Consider the following 17,167-nt stretch of genomic DNA (forward strand, 5'->3'; position numbering starts at 1 on the left):
TGGCCTCCATCATACTTCTACTAACTACACAGTATTTCAACTTGTAGAGCTTAGCTACTTTATCAAAACATAGGTTTGCTATTCAAAATGTCACTGCCTCCTGTCAGTCTGGGAGGGAGATGTCTTGAAACAGAGTTGCAGATCTGCATGTAATCTCTTTATTGAAAGAAGAGTACATTTATTTCAACTTTAAAAAAGGATCTGACCAAAACATGTCCAACTCTTTTACGGAACCTCCAGTATTGATCAAGGGTGATTGAGTATTTGAGTGGTATTTGTCACAGAGTTTGTTTTGTTTCATTTTTTGAGGTACTGATGACACAAGGCATAGGATGAAAAGTGGAAATGTAGACAAATTCAAGCTCAATATTACACCTCTGATACTGGTAGATCAGCAGGTTGTTTCAAGAGGACAGTTTTAATTTTTTTGTTCAGCTCCTTTCTTTTGGGATTGCTACAAGTTCATATAACAAATCAGGCTCTTTGACATTAGTTCTTTTCCTGTCCTGCTATAATGTTATGGCTGTGTTAAAATACTAAAACATAAATTATCAGGGTATTGTTCTGTAACTTTGTAGGACAAAATGCATGTCTATGCTGTGTATAATGTTAAGACAAAAAGTTCACTCTTCTACAGAAATTTTTTTGTTCTCCACATGGTTTTGGTATTGAGAGGGCAATGGAGTTGCCAATGCTACATGATGCCTTCTCAAATGAAGTTGTGTTTGTGGAGTATCTTTTGGTACTACTTCTTGATTTTTTTTTTTCCATCAATTTTTTAAAAATTGGGTGACTGTTTTCAAGAATTCGACTGCCCTAGTGGTGTACTATGACTGTAGAAGTCCAGTTACTGGTAACCTTTATTTCAGTAAATTTAATGATAAATAATTCACTAAACTTCACTAAAAGCTTCCAGTCAAATATGAAAAATAATTGGAATAAAGCATGCTGTGCTATTCAATCCAATGTCCAGATGCTTTTAAACTTTGAAACCTAAAATATAATTTCCTGTTCTTGTTATCAGTCTGGTTAATTAAATCTGAAAACATTTAAGACTGGAGCAATAAAGTAGCAAAGACGTGGAATGATGACTCATACCCAAACAGTGGGAAAATTTTTTCTCTTCAAGCTCTCAGTCCTTAGTATTGAGCCATTAAACTTCTGAGAGCATTTTAAAAAAATTCTAAAGATTTGAACAAATTACTACCTCCGGCTTAGTCCAATGATAGCAGTTCATGTATGAGGGAAAAAATTGTATAATCTTTCTAACCTTCATCTATTAAAGAGAATAAATGGTTTCTGCAGCATGTTTTGAAGGTCAGAAGAAAGAAGTATTTGGTGCGCTTTTTTTTTTTTTTAATTTCCCTGTAGTGCATAAGGAAATAGGACGTTATTTGTTTCTCGTTTTTATGTCCAGAAATATCTTGACTACTGAATCTCCTAACTGAAGGCATCTTTCAAAGACAAGTTGAGTAGGAGCTACTTGATCTCAATTAAAATGATAGGGGGTCTTTTATTACTAGGAATTTCTTCCCAGCATTCTCAATATCTGTTTCACTAAAACTCTCAATAGTGTTTTTCATTCTGACAAAGAATTGTTAAGTCTTCAACTTCTTCTAAATTTACCTCTTGCTGAGGAAACAATCTGATAATTTAGGGGGAGAGGGGATAGAGGAGGCTATTGGTGAACCGAAAAAGCTTTTTTTTCTCTCCACTTCATGAAAACTGATTAAAATTGTACATTAGGAAAAAGCTGGCCATTCATGCATTTAGGAATTGGAGTGAATGAGATCCTCAGCTGTATTCTGTTCTGTAGATAATTATGAAGTTCTTAAATATATAAGACTGAGATCCTTTATATACTATAATGCATATATTTTCTTCCCTGAAAATTTTCTCCTTAAAAGGTAGTGTTATAGTACTGTATGCCACTTAATATGCCACATACTTATGGTATCAGCAGAAAATGTTAATCCATAGTGTGTATCTGAAGCATAAAACTGCAGATGTTGAAGGTTTACATGTAAAATAGGCATGCAAATATTTTATCTATTCAGTTTAAGCAATAATGTCACAATTTTAACCTTAAAAACTAGGATATTGCTTGATGCAAATTAAAATAGAATTAATACAGATTCCTGAAAAACTCAGCTGACTAGAGACAACCCTGGGGGTCACATGGCACGTTTTCACAAGACCTAATGCTGAATCTGATCAAATTCCAAATAAATTCTTCTTGATTTACTGAATAATTGTATTGTTTCATTTTCTATTAAGAAAGTGCAAAGAAGTCAGAGTTTAGGTGTCAGGTGTTCCTGAAGGCACTTTTAGTATGCTAATATAAAAGGTGCCAAGCAGTTATCATTCAGTATAAATGGAAATCAATATTATAGAATTAGGATACAGCAAATCTCTATTTAAAAAAAAAAAATACCTAATTTTACATCTGAATGCTGCTTCTATGCAAGTCTGTCAGAGCATATTTTCTTAACTTTTTCTGGTTTCGTTAGATATTAGAGGCACACAGAAAAAAGATCAGTAATACTGGGATAACAGGCATCTAGAAAAACAGGTAATTACATGACCTCTGCTCTAAATAAAAATACAGTCTAGAAGTATGTTGGAGTAAATACATGTGGGTATTATTTTAGAAAGTACATTGCATGTACTTTCTTGCATTTATCATATCTGAATGGTTCCATGTCCTTGATAACTTACTGTACCATAACCAAGTGGCATCATGTAATGAAGTAAAAGAGTAGGTGACAAGAATGACTTTAATATGCACACAACTGGGAAATTTCGACAATACTACAAGATCAAGATAAATTATATAGGATGATAATACAGATACGTAACAAATCCACTGAGTGGATTCAGAGAAAGGTGCGTCCTGTGGCAAACAAGAGGGAATGAAAGCTAAATTAGGACAATCTGTCCTTAGGGAGGATTAAGGTGGGGGCAGGGGGAAGATGAACTTGTAGTACTACAATCTGGGACAGTGACAGTTGTCAATCTAGCTTAATATCCTGTTTTTTACTGGTTACATTTTTTTCTGTTTCTTTCTTTACAAATATCTTGTGAACTGTGCAGTATACACTGGATATCTTTGCAATGCAAACAATTGAAAAAAACCCTTTGTACATTTTACAGCAATGGCAGAGCTGAAGGAGGAGCACACTGCCACAAAGGGATGGGAACAAGTGGTGAAGGACAGAACTGGGAATGCTTGACAGTAATAATGCTGCCAAAATATTTTGTACTATGAAACCCTAGCCAAATTCTACATGGAAATTAGATGACCAAAACTACTTGAAATACATCTATTTTACATGTTATTTTTTCACAGTCCTTTACAGACACTGAATATTCATCTTCTGCCATTACATAAGCAACACTTTTCTCATTTGCGTGAGAAACAATGACAACCCTAGATGCCAGTCTTAGTATACCTGTGTGATTGGGAGTAATCTACTTTTAGACTTCTGTTTATGTAATGGAGTGTGGAATTTAATCTAGAAAAATGGTATGTTAGATAGGGTTTCTTCAGGTCAGTCTGATGGTAAGGTTGATGTGTAGTTGTATATGACTTTGGAAGAAATGCCAAAAAAGAATGTAACTCTGCCTCTGCATCACAGCTCATCCTTATTTCCTTATTTTGGAGCATGAGTGAGGTAGTTTCAATGCAAACTGCTTGCTGGGAGTGAATGTTAAGCCAGACAGCTCTTCTGTCCACGTGCTGTCTCACCTCCTTTGTCAGGAGACTTAAGGCTCCCTGCAATGGTTTGTGACAGTGGCTGTAAAAGAGCGTCAGCCCTCAGGCTCAGAGCTTGGATAGTGTTAAGTTAGAAACAAAGATTTCCAGCATCCACTGAAAATACTGCTTTGTGATAAACAGTCCAGCTTATCTTTGCTTGCTTGTACTAGAAAGCAGTACTTACCCCCTATGAAACCAACTGTACAGACAATATTCATTTTCAAAAATGAAAACTAAAATGTTGGAGTTTTCCTCTCTTCATTTGTGCAAGAAGGAAAGTGTTCTTTTAAAATTGTCTTAATTGTCATTAATACAAGGAATTTGCTAATCCCTATTCTTTCCAAATTTTCTTATAATCTTTCAGCTGTCAACTCTAATAACACGTTTTCTGTAAGGCTCAACTAACTATGAAACAATATTTTAGTTACCTGTGTTCAGTTAAATGTGAGTCCATTTAGTTTTAGCCCATTTTCTCAGCAGTTGGAACTCAAGCCCATGTCCATTAGTTTCTGGGCATATCTTAATTTTTATTGTAGTCATAGTTTGTGGCACCACCTGAAAGTAAGGCCTTCCTGTGTAAGGCACTGTATTAATGCGTAGTAGATATTTGCTGTCTCAGAGAGTTCAAAGTATAAATACATGAGCAAATTAAAGGGTGTAAGGAAAGCAGTATGAAGAGTTGAGCTAGGGAGGTGCTAACTCTTAGCTGGGGCAGAGGGGGGAGAAGGGGCCACACAATGGTTGCAGATACATACCAGCATGAAAATACACACTACAGGGTGCAGCTGCAAATACACAAGGATGCGCAAGCCACCGTCCTGGGGAGTTTACAGTTGCTTTGAGGAAAATGGCAAAAGTTGGTAGGTTTCTGATATGAGATGTTTACCTAAACGCAGTCTGTATTAAGAAATAGGCTTTTAGTTTTGGGCAAAACTATTTGCATGGTACTTGCTGTAATCATCCCCTTTAACATGAATGACCTTAAAGGTTTCAGTTTTTTAAGGGAGCTTTTTAAAGTTTTTTAAAGTTTCAAAGTTTTTTAAGGTTTTGATTTGACTACTGTTACAGTGCAACTACTGGTTTAAATATAATTATATCTTAAAATCTTAAGTTGGGTTCAGTTTGTTTTACACAGGAAAAGGAGGTTTTTGGTGGTTTTGTTTGTTTGTTTGTTTTTTCCTGCCTGGTTTCTGACTTGCATCCAGAATTCAGACCAGTTAGCCTTTCCAGAGTACCAGTCCTTACTTTCTGTTTCATTTTTAGTTTTAATGTCAGTGAAGGGGCCTTGTGAGGCCAACATGGAACACCTTTGCCCCGTTCTCTCAGAAAAGACTTCTTCACAGGGGTCCACATGCAGTCCAAGAGAAATCAATGAAGAGATAGTGACTGAATTAACTGTTCCTGATGAAAAAGTGACCCAAATAGAAAGCATACTTGATCTCTGGAGCGGAAGTCTTAAGGTATGTATTTTGTATTGAAACCTTAAGAATAACACACAGATATCAGTGCGTTATCATAGAATAAGTGATTGTGCAGGTAAAGTTGTTGTGTGATTGCATTAGGAAATGGTGGGTTTTGTTGTGGAGTTTTGTTGCTGCTGCTGTTGTTCATTGCATGTAAGCAATATCTTGTACAAGAGCTGGGACCTTTGGAATAACTTTCTCCATTAGGGATATTCAATTGTTATCATTCAAGAGTTCATTATGTCTGGTAATGCTTATAAAAAGCCTGCATAGTGAAAGCTTCACTGTAAATATTCATGTCCACTTAATCACTGAGTGTTTTAAGATTAAAAATTTGGGGAGGAGAGAATAATTTTACTAATTTCCCTGCTGCCATTCCTTTAACTTTTCAGACAAATGTTCTGACTGAGTTGAGAAAATGGAAACTTAGTTTTATTGAACATCACAAGCTTGAAATGAGACAAGAAAGAGAGAAACATGCTGCACATGTCAGACAGTTGAACAATCAAATGGAAAACCTGAAAGAGTTGCTACATACTTACGAAATCTCTATTGGCAGAAAAGATGAGGTACTATTTCAATTTCATAATTCAGTTGTTCTCTCTTTTTAGAAATTGCCACATTGACTCATTTGCATACATCTTAATTGTACCTGAACAACAGAATTCTTCTTGCAGCAAGTAAAATAGATAAGTAAATAATGTATTTAGACTGAATAGTGGAAAAAAGAATCCTTGCTAACGACTTATTAACAATGGAAATTTAATAGATGTCTTCTGTAAATATTTGCATTGTTTGCTTTTTTGAAATCTAGGGGCTATTCTTGTACTTTATTTGTTGTTAGTTTCATGAGAATCACACCAGTTTGGATGAGCCTGTTACATTCTAATAGGCTCTTACACTGGAAGAGCTTTTAATTTTGGCAAGATTGGATGGGTTTTCCCATATTTCAAATGGACAGCAGTCTCCCAAATGTTTAGAGTCTCTATTTTGATGAGTTCTTAGGATTGTAGATTTGTGGTCTTTCAGATACAGTTTTTTACTAGCATCAATACCAACAATTCTGGAATTAACCAAAATTGTGGGAGTGGATGTTAAATTGTGACAGCCCTACAGTCACACAACCTAATTGGATCCTCTTATTTCTATCCTGAATTTTTAACCTTCTAATTGAGAACACTTAATGGAGTTCAGATTTTTTAATTCCTGTTTTCATTAAAAAAAAAAAAAAAAAGTTTTGCACTCTGTTGTAGAACTCCCGTTGAAGGAATTAAAATGTGGAGAAAGAATGAAAGGTCATGTTCCATGTCTGTTTGGAAAACAGTCAGATTTTACAGACTAAGCAAATACAAATGTTGTAGCATGACAAGAACAGGATTGGCACAATATCATTTAACTAGTACACACACTCAGACCCATAATTATTTCAGTGTATACCATTCAAACCTACTTAATTCTGTTGGATATCATTGTATATCGCTCATGTTTAATATGTCATAATTCTTGGTGGTACTTACCTGGTAGCAAATGAAACATTTCCATACTCAATTTTACCCTTCTGTTTCTAAAATTCTTTTTACAGAGAATGATTTGACTTAACGGTAGGTGGCAGTACTTCCATGTATGACAGCATGGTCATCTAAACTGATGAATTCTAATGTGGCCACAACCTGAAGTCAGTCAACCTCACAAACATTATTCATAACTTAGTTTCTTGCTCTCACATTGGAGTTGTTTTATAAGATTTCTCATGCTTTTTAATGGCAAAAATATATTAATTAACTGATAGATTTAGGTCTCTTTGCAGTAGCAAAAGCTGATGGTTTGTGTTAGTGTATCACATTATTTCTAAAAAGGTAATTATTTATACTCAGTTTCTTCACTTTCTCTTTTCTAATTGATTTGTTGACAATTTATGAAAATTTATTTCTAATTTTAGATCAAATTATTACCTACTATATAAATAAGTCATTTTTATTCTGAAACTGCAAAAAGTTAAAATTAGTCATACTTAAGCAGAGAAAAATAATTAAATTAGATATATTAAAACACAGTATTATGAAGAACTCATTCTTAAAAACTAAAGACAACTCTGCTCTAATTACTTTAAATGTGTCAAAATGACTTTCATGTGTTGCTGGTTTTGATATTTTCACCACCTTAAAGAAACCAAGCTTTTGCCTATTAGCATTTCTTAAATATTCTGCAAATTACAACTAGAGCAGTGTGTATGAAATTCTGTACCAAAACTTAGGAGTTTGAACTATTTGCTAGATAATAGCTTTGATTTAAAGGTAAATTTTATTTTGCGTATTAGTCATTTCATTGACATATGTTCAATGATTAATAGCATATAACATCATAGAATACTGTTCCTTACCATCTTTATGCAGTGGTTAGAATAACTTTAAATGCAAGTAACTAATTTCCCCAAATTTGTCAGCGTTACTCATTAGTGTTTCTCAGATGCAACTGAGGGGAGAATCTAGCTTAAGAGACTAGGCAAAAATGTAGAGAGCAGCTCAGTGATTTGGTATAACCAATTTGCATCATGCCTGGACTAAATTTTAATCAGTGAACCTCAGCTGTTCCTGTTATGCTAATTATAATGTATTTAGAGGTTGGTGGTTGAAGTCCTCAGTTACATTCTCAGTCCAGTAAGCCATCTTGCCTCCCAAATGTTTTGATTCTTACAGGCCTCTGGATGATATCTTTCATGAGACCTTTTAAAGAGAATAACAATTCTTAATTTGATTTTTTTTTTTTTCCTAGTTCTTGGCAGTTCTTTAGCTTGCTTATTCTGTTTAGAACGTTGAATAAATCTTCTGCAGATCAACAGTTGTTTCCTTACATTTTCAGTCAATTAATACTGCACTAAAGCAAACTTTTAACAGTATGAATGTTAGCTGATTCACCAAGCTGGTGTTTTAAGTAGATGATTCTTCTGACCTTATACTACAGTAACATTTGATTATAAGGAAGTAGAACAGACTCCTGCAGATGTTGTAGGATGAAATGACAATTCAATTGAGTTTTTCCTAAAACTACTCAGTGAAAGTGTCAAAGTGCTGCAGAATCTGAGTTTTGAAGCCAAAAGAATTTTACTCCATATTTGAACTCTGATTGTTTTTTGCCCGATTAGACTAAAAGGAAGATTTAACATAAAGCTTCTTCTAAAAGTGAGCGCTTTAAATATCAAATAACTGATGAAGGCAGTGCATCTTATTTTATCTTACAAAGATTATAGCTATTGAAATAATGTTAATAAATAATATTTTTGCAGGTAATTGCTAACTTGACTCAAGCATTAGAGAAACAAAAGGAGAGAATAGAGTTGATGAGAAAATTTATGCTGTGGCGGGTTCAGCATGTCGAAGCCAAACAAGAGGTATGTGCACAAAATAAAAATGTGGTGAAAGTGGAGCCTCTAAACTCAAAAGGGTCAGAGTTGCTGATGTTCTTGTTACAGTTGGAAGAAATGACAGTGTTCCTGTTTTGATGTTTTTGACAGTGTTGAATAACAGTTTGAAACCATCAATTCAAAAAAGAACTCTGCTGTCAGAATACCTATGGGATGAGGAAAAAAATCAAACCTCTACTTTTTTTTTTAATATATATATTTATTCAATTATTGTGATCATCTTACAGTCAATCACTGTAGTTTTCTGATCCACAGAGAGGAGCAGCATTTTCTTCTTTCTCTCACTCCAGTCTTAGAATTTACTAATTACTAGGAGTCTGGTTTGGGAATTTACTCAAATTTTTCTTTTTTTTTTTTTAATTTCTGAAGAATTAATTAAATTATTTTTATATATAGGTTTTTTCCTAGGTAATTTATGCTAATCATCAGGGATCATTGTGACTGCAGGTTTTATGTGGTTTTTGCAGTGACTCAAAATGTGCCATATACCAACTTAATGGCTTTATACAAGCATGCTGACAGCATATGTGTGAGACGGTTGTTTAAATGTCATTAAAATAAGAATAAAAAGAGGATTTTGTATTATCTAGGAGTTTGCAAATATATTTTCCAAAGTGGGGACAATAATACTCTTGGACATGTATGCAGGAAGAAGAATTGATCTGTTCATGCAGCGTTTGTGTACTGTTTCACTGTGGCACATGTAGCTCAGTTTTGGCATTCTTCCTGTGATCTGTGTAATACATTGCAAAACAATCATCCACACCCTCTTGAGTACTTAAGTTTTCAAAAAACTTGCGCATAATGTGGTTATATTTGTTTCCTAAGGGATATGCAAATAGAATAGCAGACAGACAATTCCAGACAGCTTTGATGAAGAAGGTATGGGCAGCATGGCGCTCTCTTAGTGAAACAAGATGGAAAGAAAAAGTAGCAAAAGCCTGTCAGTTAAGGGCAGAAGATGTCTGTGTTCAGCTCACTAATGATTATGAAGCCAAAATTGCAGAGGTAAGATAAGGTTTCGGTTTTTGTTCTCCCTTCTGCCCCACCAAGTATCTCTTTCTCAGCAAACTTGAAATACATGAGGGCTTTCCAGAAGAATAGCAGAAGAAAGCTCCAAGTACAGGAGGAGATGTGAGGAGATCTAAGATCTCTACTATGGAAGTTCACTTTCTAGATGTGAAATTTTTTTTTCTTTTTTGCTGCAACTGATATAAAATGATGCTGATCAGCACATGCAGGTGAAGAAAATTGGACTATTCATGAAATGAGATGAACCTCTGCCCACCTGTAAAGGGGATGATATTTGTTTCCTAATAGCATATTGTTAATATTTGCTATGCATTTTGGGGTGGTCTTTAAGAAGACACAGTGGAAATAAAAGGCTATTTATTGTTATGAATGACCTCAATTAGTACATAATTTTTTTTCCTATAATAGCTACTCCATTATAAGCTGAATTTAAGTTTGGCTTTGCCTTCATCTTGCCTGTTAAGCTTATCAAAGTATTTTGAAAGTTTTTAAAGGTGAAATCAATTTGCCAAGATGCATATTGGTGCCCAGAGTAAATTAAAGTAAGTTTTAAAATATACATTTTAAAAGCTGTATATTTTAGCAAAAAGTTAAGCCTAGAAATTTTAAGAATTTGCTTACCAGCCATAGCTGCTCTGAAATAAAATCTCTTACATCTAGTATGTACAAGTATAGGCATTTATTTGATAAACTAGAGCTTGAAGACCAGATTTCTAAAACTGAGTCCTTCCAAACAGTAGGCGTTTTGTTCTGAAAACTTTGAGAAACCTACCTGAAAATGCTGAATTTTGGAAAACTCAGTAAAGGAAAATACAATCAGAAAGCAGTGAATTACAGGAGCCACTTGGTCTGTCATTTCTCAGTATTTTTTTCTTTTTATAATGGCTAGAAAAGTGAGATGTCTGATAACTATTTGAGCATGAGATGAATTGTCTTCTGGGAAAAATTATTGCTCTGACTATTGAGGGAATCCAGATTACTGACAAAATTCAGCCTGGGCTAGTTGCCTAACTTCTAGACGAGAAAAACTGGCAAGATAAATTTCTGTTTAGCTGGTTAGGGTCCGCCAGTCCTTCTGAATCCTTTCTAGTAATCCCTGTGCTCTAGTACAAATAATGTGCTCTAGTAGAAATAGATGGCAAATAACTGTCATACCTGATGAACAGAGATTTTGAAGTGAAAAAGCTTTTCTTTGTAAAAGTAGTAAGTGGCTTCTAAAGTAACTGAGGAATATACTCAAGATTTGCATTCAGAGGTACAAAACAGCTGTTTCCTTATTTTCTTTTGTAGCTAAATGCTACTTTGGAACAGACAAAAGCTGAGATTCTGCGACTGCACAGTGAAAGAGAACAGTATGAAGACACCATGAAGAAAGCCTTTATGCGTGGTGTATGTGCTTTGAACCTGGAAGCAATGACCATGTTTCAGGGCAAGGACAGCAGGACAGATCCTGGTCAGTATAAAAGTTGTAATCTGGTAGTGTTTTTAAAGGATTCTCCCCTTTATTTAATGTGAGAGCTTATGGCAACACACAGTTTATCAACTTGTTACTGCTTTTAAAAAAAAAAATCCCACTGATTGATTGTTAGGAAATAATTTGGTGCTGAACTTTGTACTGCTTTGCTGGGGGGGGGAAACCTCCTGCAAAGCCTTCCTCTATTCTCTGGAAGCTTACAGCATGCAATGAATATGCTTTTCCCAGACAACCCTCCCTTTTTTTCTTTCTTAATCTTGCCTGATAATGCAAAAAGAAAGTCTCCTAGGTTCTGCATTTAGTGGGAGTGCTCTGCCAGTACAGGAAACACCAGTGTAAAAGTACTTCAGCAACACAATTGTAAAACATCTGCAGCTGTGCCCAAAAGAGCTGTACTCCATTACTGATACAATAAAATCATCCCCTCAAAGTGAAACAAGGTACAGCAGTACAAGCAGAGTCTGGCTGGTGCAGCAGTTCATGTTAAAGAGTGCAGCTGTGCTAGCAGAAATGTCACAGCTGTACTGGCAGGAGTTCTTAATGGCCTTGGACAGGTAACTTCAGCTACTAAACTTCACAGTCCTGTACCAGAAGTTTCTGAAGTACTTCAGAGAAATTCACAAAGCCAGACCCCCAACATGTTGTGGCCTAAATGTATATGTGAAGAAGAAATAGAAACCTGAATAAGGTGTAAGATGGTACTTGCCTGAGTAGCAGTCTGATCTGGTTAAACATACGTGCTCTTTAAGTGTATCCACTGGAATAATGTTCAGTTGCTTAGGGAACTAGGATATAACATCAGCTACGTATAGTAGCTGTGTGCCACTACAAACATAGTATTTGAGGAAGGTCAGGATGAACTATTTTTTGAAGATACAGAATATGGTAATAAAGTTACAGGGCATTGCCAAATACTTTATTTTCCACTGTGCTATAAATGAAGAACTACTCTCTCTCAAGGCTTTATCTTCTGTTTGTTTATTGTTTTCCAAAAGCATGCAATGCAGCAGGTCTCACAGGTAATGACGGGTAGCTGAGTGATGTAAAACAGGAAAGCATTGTTTCTGTAAACATGTAAGAAGAGATTAGGCAGGAAGGGAATGAGGAAAACTGAGCTCTAGAGCTGTGACATGACCAGTGTCCGTGGTTCATGGACCAAACATTTTCCTTGATTTACTACAGGTAGGAGCTGATGCTGCATGCCAGTGCAGCAACTAGAGATTCTGCTGTGCTGGACACTGCAGGGGTGCCTGTCCGTGACTGCTGGGACATCCAGCATTATGCTGCTTAACTTCCCATAGTCGCTGTAGTCCTCATCAGGCTTCAAAACATCCTGTAGTTTCTGTAGTCCTTGCTGCCATGCCAGCCATCTCCCTTCACTGCCTCTCACACCCACCTCCTCCCCTTCCCCAGGCATGTGAGTCTTTCTTACTGCTGCCAGGTGCTTTTAATGAACTCAGTTACATAATTACTTAACATGGTTGCACAGCCATTAATTTGCATACCCCTTCAGGAATACCAGAACACCCATCAAGACACTGGAGGATTTAAAACAGCAGGTTAGATGATTGTGTTTTGTTCTAGTCTTGTAATCTAGGGACACAAAAACTTCCTTGTGCCAGAATGAGTCAGTGGTTATGTATTTATACAAACACTGCAGTGTCATCTACTGTCACTGGAAGTAAGTAAAAGCAGAATTTGGTCCTGTAATAGATTTGTAGGAAGTAGATTAATAGTGTGCAAGTATCTCAACCTTAAAGGGCCCATAACACTTGGAGTCAGTGGTGATGATCAAAAATCTGCCATGTTGATTTGCTGATGGATGTGGTGGGGGAGAGGAGAAGATATTTTCACCTCTGTGTATTTAAAGAAGGGGACATCAAAGTCACAGAATTAATATCCCATTACTAAAAACAAACAAACAAAAAAACACCGCTTGCTTAAGTGACATAGATCAATATTATTCGACGGCTCTGTAATTGTGCACTGATCCTGCCTTCGCTTAAGCTTACTGTGTGTATATATATGTATAGACACAAAATGTAAATAAAAAACAACAACAAAAAGCTAATATATTTTTCACTCCTGAAATCATTAAGTACTACACTAACTGAACTACCTTCCTTATTATATTTCTCCTGTTCACTGTGAGAGCAAATTTAGATGCATGTATCTTAGGCAATTTTAGTGATTTATTTTCATATAAAATAGAGACTGATTTAAAAACAAACTAAACAAAAACCTACCACATAGTGACACTCTAGTCTCTGGAATTAAAAAAATACCATTGTCCTAGTCCTGCCAATAGTATCTGCTTTAGAAAGGGAAGAGTAAATGAGAATACATCTCTCTCTCCTTTAAAGGAGTCCGTATTCTGAAAGAACATGCTGAAACTGCTTGAACAGGCTGTTGAGCTTAGGTGTGCAGCTCTGACCTCCTCAGGACAGCAGCAGCGAAGGACGGAAGCAGTCTGCTCTGAACCCCAGTCAAGCTCCGGCTTGGCTTGGCCCCCAGCTGCTTGGGTGGGCTGGAAGCTACAGTGCCCTGTGCGTACATCTCCCAGCCTGGGGGCAGATGGCGCCAGCCGGGAGCCCGTAGAGTGTCCCGGCCCCACAGCCAGGATGCAGCCAGCATACAGCCATTGCATGTGGAGATGAGGTGCTGCTGCGCATGATATATGGCTCCCTGAAATTGCAATACGTTCTCAGGAAAGTTAGAATAGCATTTTATGCTACTGATTGATAGGGAGTCCCTGTAAGGACCTCACACCGTCTCAGATGTCCAGTATGGTACAGCCTTCCCTGCTTTGTTGCTGTCTGCCTGAACTGGAGTTTGGCCCTTAGTGCAAGAGTAGCTCTTGCCCAGTGGATTTTGTATTGGTAAGCTGTATTCAGAATCTTAGTTCTTTGAACTACCCCAATGTGACAAGCACACTGGCATAATGCAGAAATTAGCCCCTTGAAAAATTTATTTTTCAAGCCTCTGAAAAGAAAGTTCAAATACAGGAAAGTTTTTAAATATATCCCTACAAAGAACAGACTAATCCTTTTAGTTAGATTACACAGAAATCCCAAAGGAATAGTAAAATTTTACTGTGACTTATCTCTGTTCCCCTTAGGGTTTGCTAGATTCTGTGCTGATCCCATTACTTTGTGTTTAATAGATGTAGGAAGTAGGAGAGAAGATAATGGTACCAGTGTGGCAGGAAGGCTACCTTCTTCACAATATAATCCTCCCTCACCACCACCTCCAACAGCAAGTAGTCTTCAGCTGGAAGACATGGTGAGTATGTAGCTGGAATAGAACTGTGTTCACTAGGGATGAAAACTAATTGCCTGCATTGCCACTTTTTAAACATAAATGCAATAGCTCGTGAATTGAAAGAATTTAAACTCAATCTGAGGTTTAAAATGAAACCTATGGGTATGTTTAGACTGCACTGTGTGAACAAAGTGACTGTAGCATGGTTTCTGTGACTTGCAGTGCTTTCATTAAGCTCTGTTTTTTCTTCTAGAAAAAAAATCATTACACTAATGAAGACAAGGTCTCTATTATTATAAGCAGAATTTGCTTTCTAAGGAACTTTCTGGGGGAAAAAAGCTCTTAAGAGTTGTTTGCAAAGAACCTGAGCTTAAAAAAAATAGAAGTTACCTTGACTTCAAGCTTCTTTTTAAAAAATATAAATATATAGACACTGTTAGAACTCAACTTACTGTCCTGTCATGTCAGCTTGGCCACGTCATTATCCGATAGCTTGGATGTTTCGGACCTGCACTGGAGTCATGGTGAAGATGTCATCACTGTAAAACAATTTCATGCTACAGTATAGGATAGAATAGAGAAGAAATGCTTTCCTCTCCTCCCAGTTTTTCATTTAATAGTATCAAATTTTACTCAGTTTCTAACATCTTTGACATGTTTTAAGTTAGCCTGAAAACGAGGGGAAAACAGTTATAATATCTGTAAAGAAGTTAAACTTAGCAGAGTAATTGGAATAATCAAAAGACTGACTAATTAAAGAGTAAAACTGTATTTTCAGAAAAGTTATTCTTTGTAAACTGATTCATTTACAGTTTTCTATCCACCTGGGTCATGCCAGCACTTCTCAGACCAGGCTAGATTCTGATTCTCCAGTAATCATCACTAGCACAACTGCAGGATCTGGTCTGGCATCAACTCAAAAACTGGTAACATGCTAAAATTAACTTTTTAATTTTTTTAGACATAATTATAACAAATATTAGTTTGGATATCTTTTCCCATTTTTTTCAGAGCAACATTATGTATTTGAGGAAACTGCCCTAGAGTTTACATAGAGGGGTGAAGAGAGAAGCTTGAAAATACTCATTAATGTTAAAGAAAGACCATTTATGTTAAGAGCAGTTTAAAATGATTTTTGGGAATGGGGGGGCAAAATGTGTGACTAAATAAAATGAAGAATAGGAGAGTGTATGCACACTTACATACAGCACAATAGTAACAGTCAGTGTTTGTTTCACATAACACCATTTAGTTATGGAAAAAGTCTGATTTGCTTTGTCATCCTGCTGTTTGCAATGTCTCTCCCCTTCCTTCCTTTGTATTTGTTTCTAAACTGTGCTTTTTAACTTTTCTCCACTGTTTTCTGCATTGCTCTTCTTTCCTTTTCCCATTTGATGCAGTTTGCTACCGTCAGAGAAAGATGCAGCATTTGATTGCATGGAAGCTTTTTTGTATCTGCTCTGTTACTGCTAGAAGGACCTGCCAGTGATGCAGATGCCTGCAGCTGCCACTGGCGTATGCAGCCAGAGCACAAAGCTGAACTGTGCGTGCTGCTTGCTTGGTTAGGCTTACTCCCTGCAGCATAACAGCCACTTGCAGTAAACACTGTCTCTTATTTAGAGCGGAAAAAGGATGGAATAAACTAGGTTCAAGTAGGTAATAAATTCAGTCCCATAGAATGTAACTGGATTAGCAACAGTGTCCCATGTTCTATTCAGGCATGTGGCTACTAAATTTCCGTAGCTACACTAGAGCATTGGAGTTATGTTCAGAATTTTTACCAACTAACATCCAGTTTATTTGTAGCCCATGGCGAAAGTAATAACATCTGCTCAACAGAAAGCAGGAAGAACAATCACTGCTCGAATCACAGGCCGATCTGATATGGGACAAAAACCCAGAATCTGTAGTAGTTTAGCAGTGATGGGAGTTGTTCCACCCATGAGTTCAGTCATTGTTGAAAAACATCATCCAGTCACTCAGGTAAGTCAGAATTATGCTTGTAACACTATTCTTTTTATATATGGTAGTAATATTTTCTAAAAATGACCATGATGAAAGAGACACACTGTACTAGGCTCAGACTTGAGTCCTGTTTTAAAATAATAAGCAGTACTGTCTTTGGACTGGGTAGAAGGTATAGCACACATGTTGTAAGGAGAAGTAAGTATTGCAACTTTCATCTGTCTTGTTTCTGTAGTAATTATTTCAGAGGTAGATTAGTCTTAGCTGTCTCTCCTGCGAGTCTGCCTCTTCATGGAAGTGTTCAGTTGGTACTGCAATGTTTGCTGTCATCACCTTGCAACTTACAATTCAAAGACAAGCTTCACCAAGTGTAGGGTGAAGAGTGACTGGACCAAAGGCAGTAGAGATACAGGTTAGACTGACAGGCTGAGGGTAGGGAATTTACTGGAAGAAATTAGAACCTGGGTCCAGAGGCAACAAAAATTCATGCTGTATTTTCATTTTCACCCTGCCCCACCCCTTCTGTATTTCCTACAGAAAACACTAAGAAAAGTGCATTAACAGGGTTTGAAAACATACAAGAGGGCTGTAAACAGTGGCATAAATGTCTTATGCAGTCACTACACTTTCTTAGATGAATTTGAGCAAACTTTTTTTTTTGTGACCAGAGGTGTTCAAAACATGACTTAGTTGAAGATGTTTTATACTTTAACCTGTAAAGTAGTATCTGAGGCTTCTGTAAGCTATTTAAAAGTCCAGCTTTTCCTGAGTGATACTACCAGAAAAAGCAGAGG

The 17,167-nt window shown here is 36.5% G+C and overlaps 1 protein-coding gene across 14 annotated transcripts in view; it reads left to right on the top strand.

Moving 5' to 3' along the window:
• POC5 (POC5 centriolar protein) overlaps window positions 1-17,167 on the top strand; it is a 29,229-nt gene that overhangs the window by 10,985 nt on the left and 1,077 nt on the right. For 10 of the 14 annotated variants that reach the window (XM_026057370.1, XM_026057373.1, XM_026057372.1 and 7 more), the window contains 8 exons: window positions 5,021-5,217; window positions 5,613-5,789; window positions 8,504-8,608; window positions 9,470-9,649; window positions 10,964-11,126; window positions 14,311-14,429; window positions 15,221-15,334; window positions 16,215-16,391. In XM_026057370.1, the coding sequence (XP_025913155.1) occupies window positions 5,021-5,217; window positions 5,613-5,789; window positions 8,504-8,608; window positions 9,470-9,649; window positions 10,964-11,126; window positions 14,311-14,429; window positions 15,221-15,334; window positions 16,215-16,391 (1,232 nt within the window). Of the gene's footprint in view, window positions 1-3,153; window positions 4,618-5,020; window positions 5,218-5,612; window positions 5,790-8,503; window positions 8,609-9,469; window positions 9,650-10,963; window positions 11,127-14,310; window positions 14,430-15,220; window positions 15,335-16,214; window positions 16,392-17,167 lie in introns of those variants that run through there. The other 4 variants (XM_026057380.1, XM_026057384.1, XM_026057379.1 and 1 more) reach the window with 3 other exon arrangements.

The sequence above is a fragment of the Apteryx rowi genome, unplaced genomic scaffold (assembly GCF_003343035.1).
Source record: "Apteryx rowi isolate R43461 unplaced genomic scaffold, aptRow1 scaffold_139, whole genome shotgun sequence".
Lineage (NCBI taxonomy): Eukaryota > Metazoa > Chordata > Aves > Apterygiformes > Apterygidae > Apteryx > Apteryx rowi.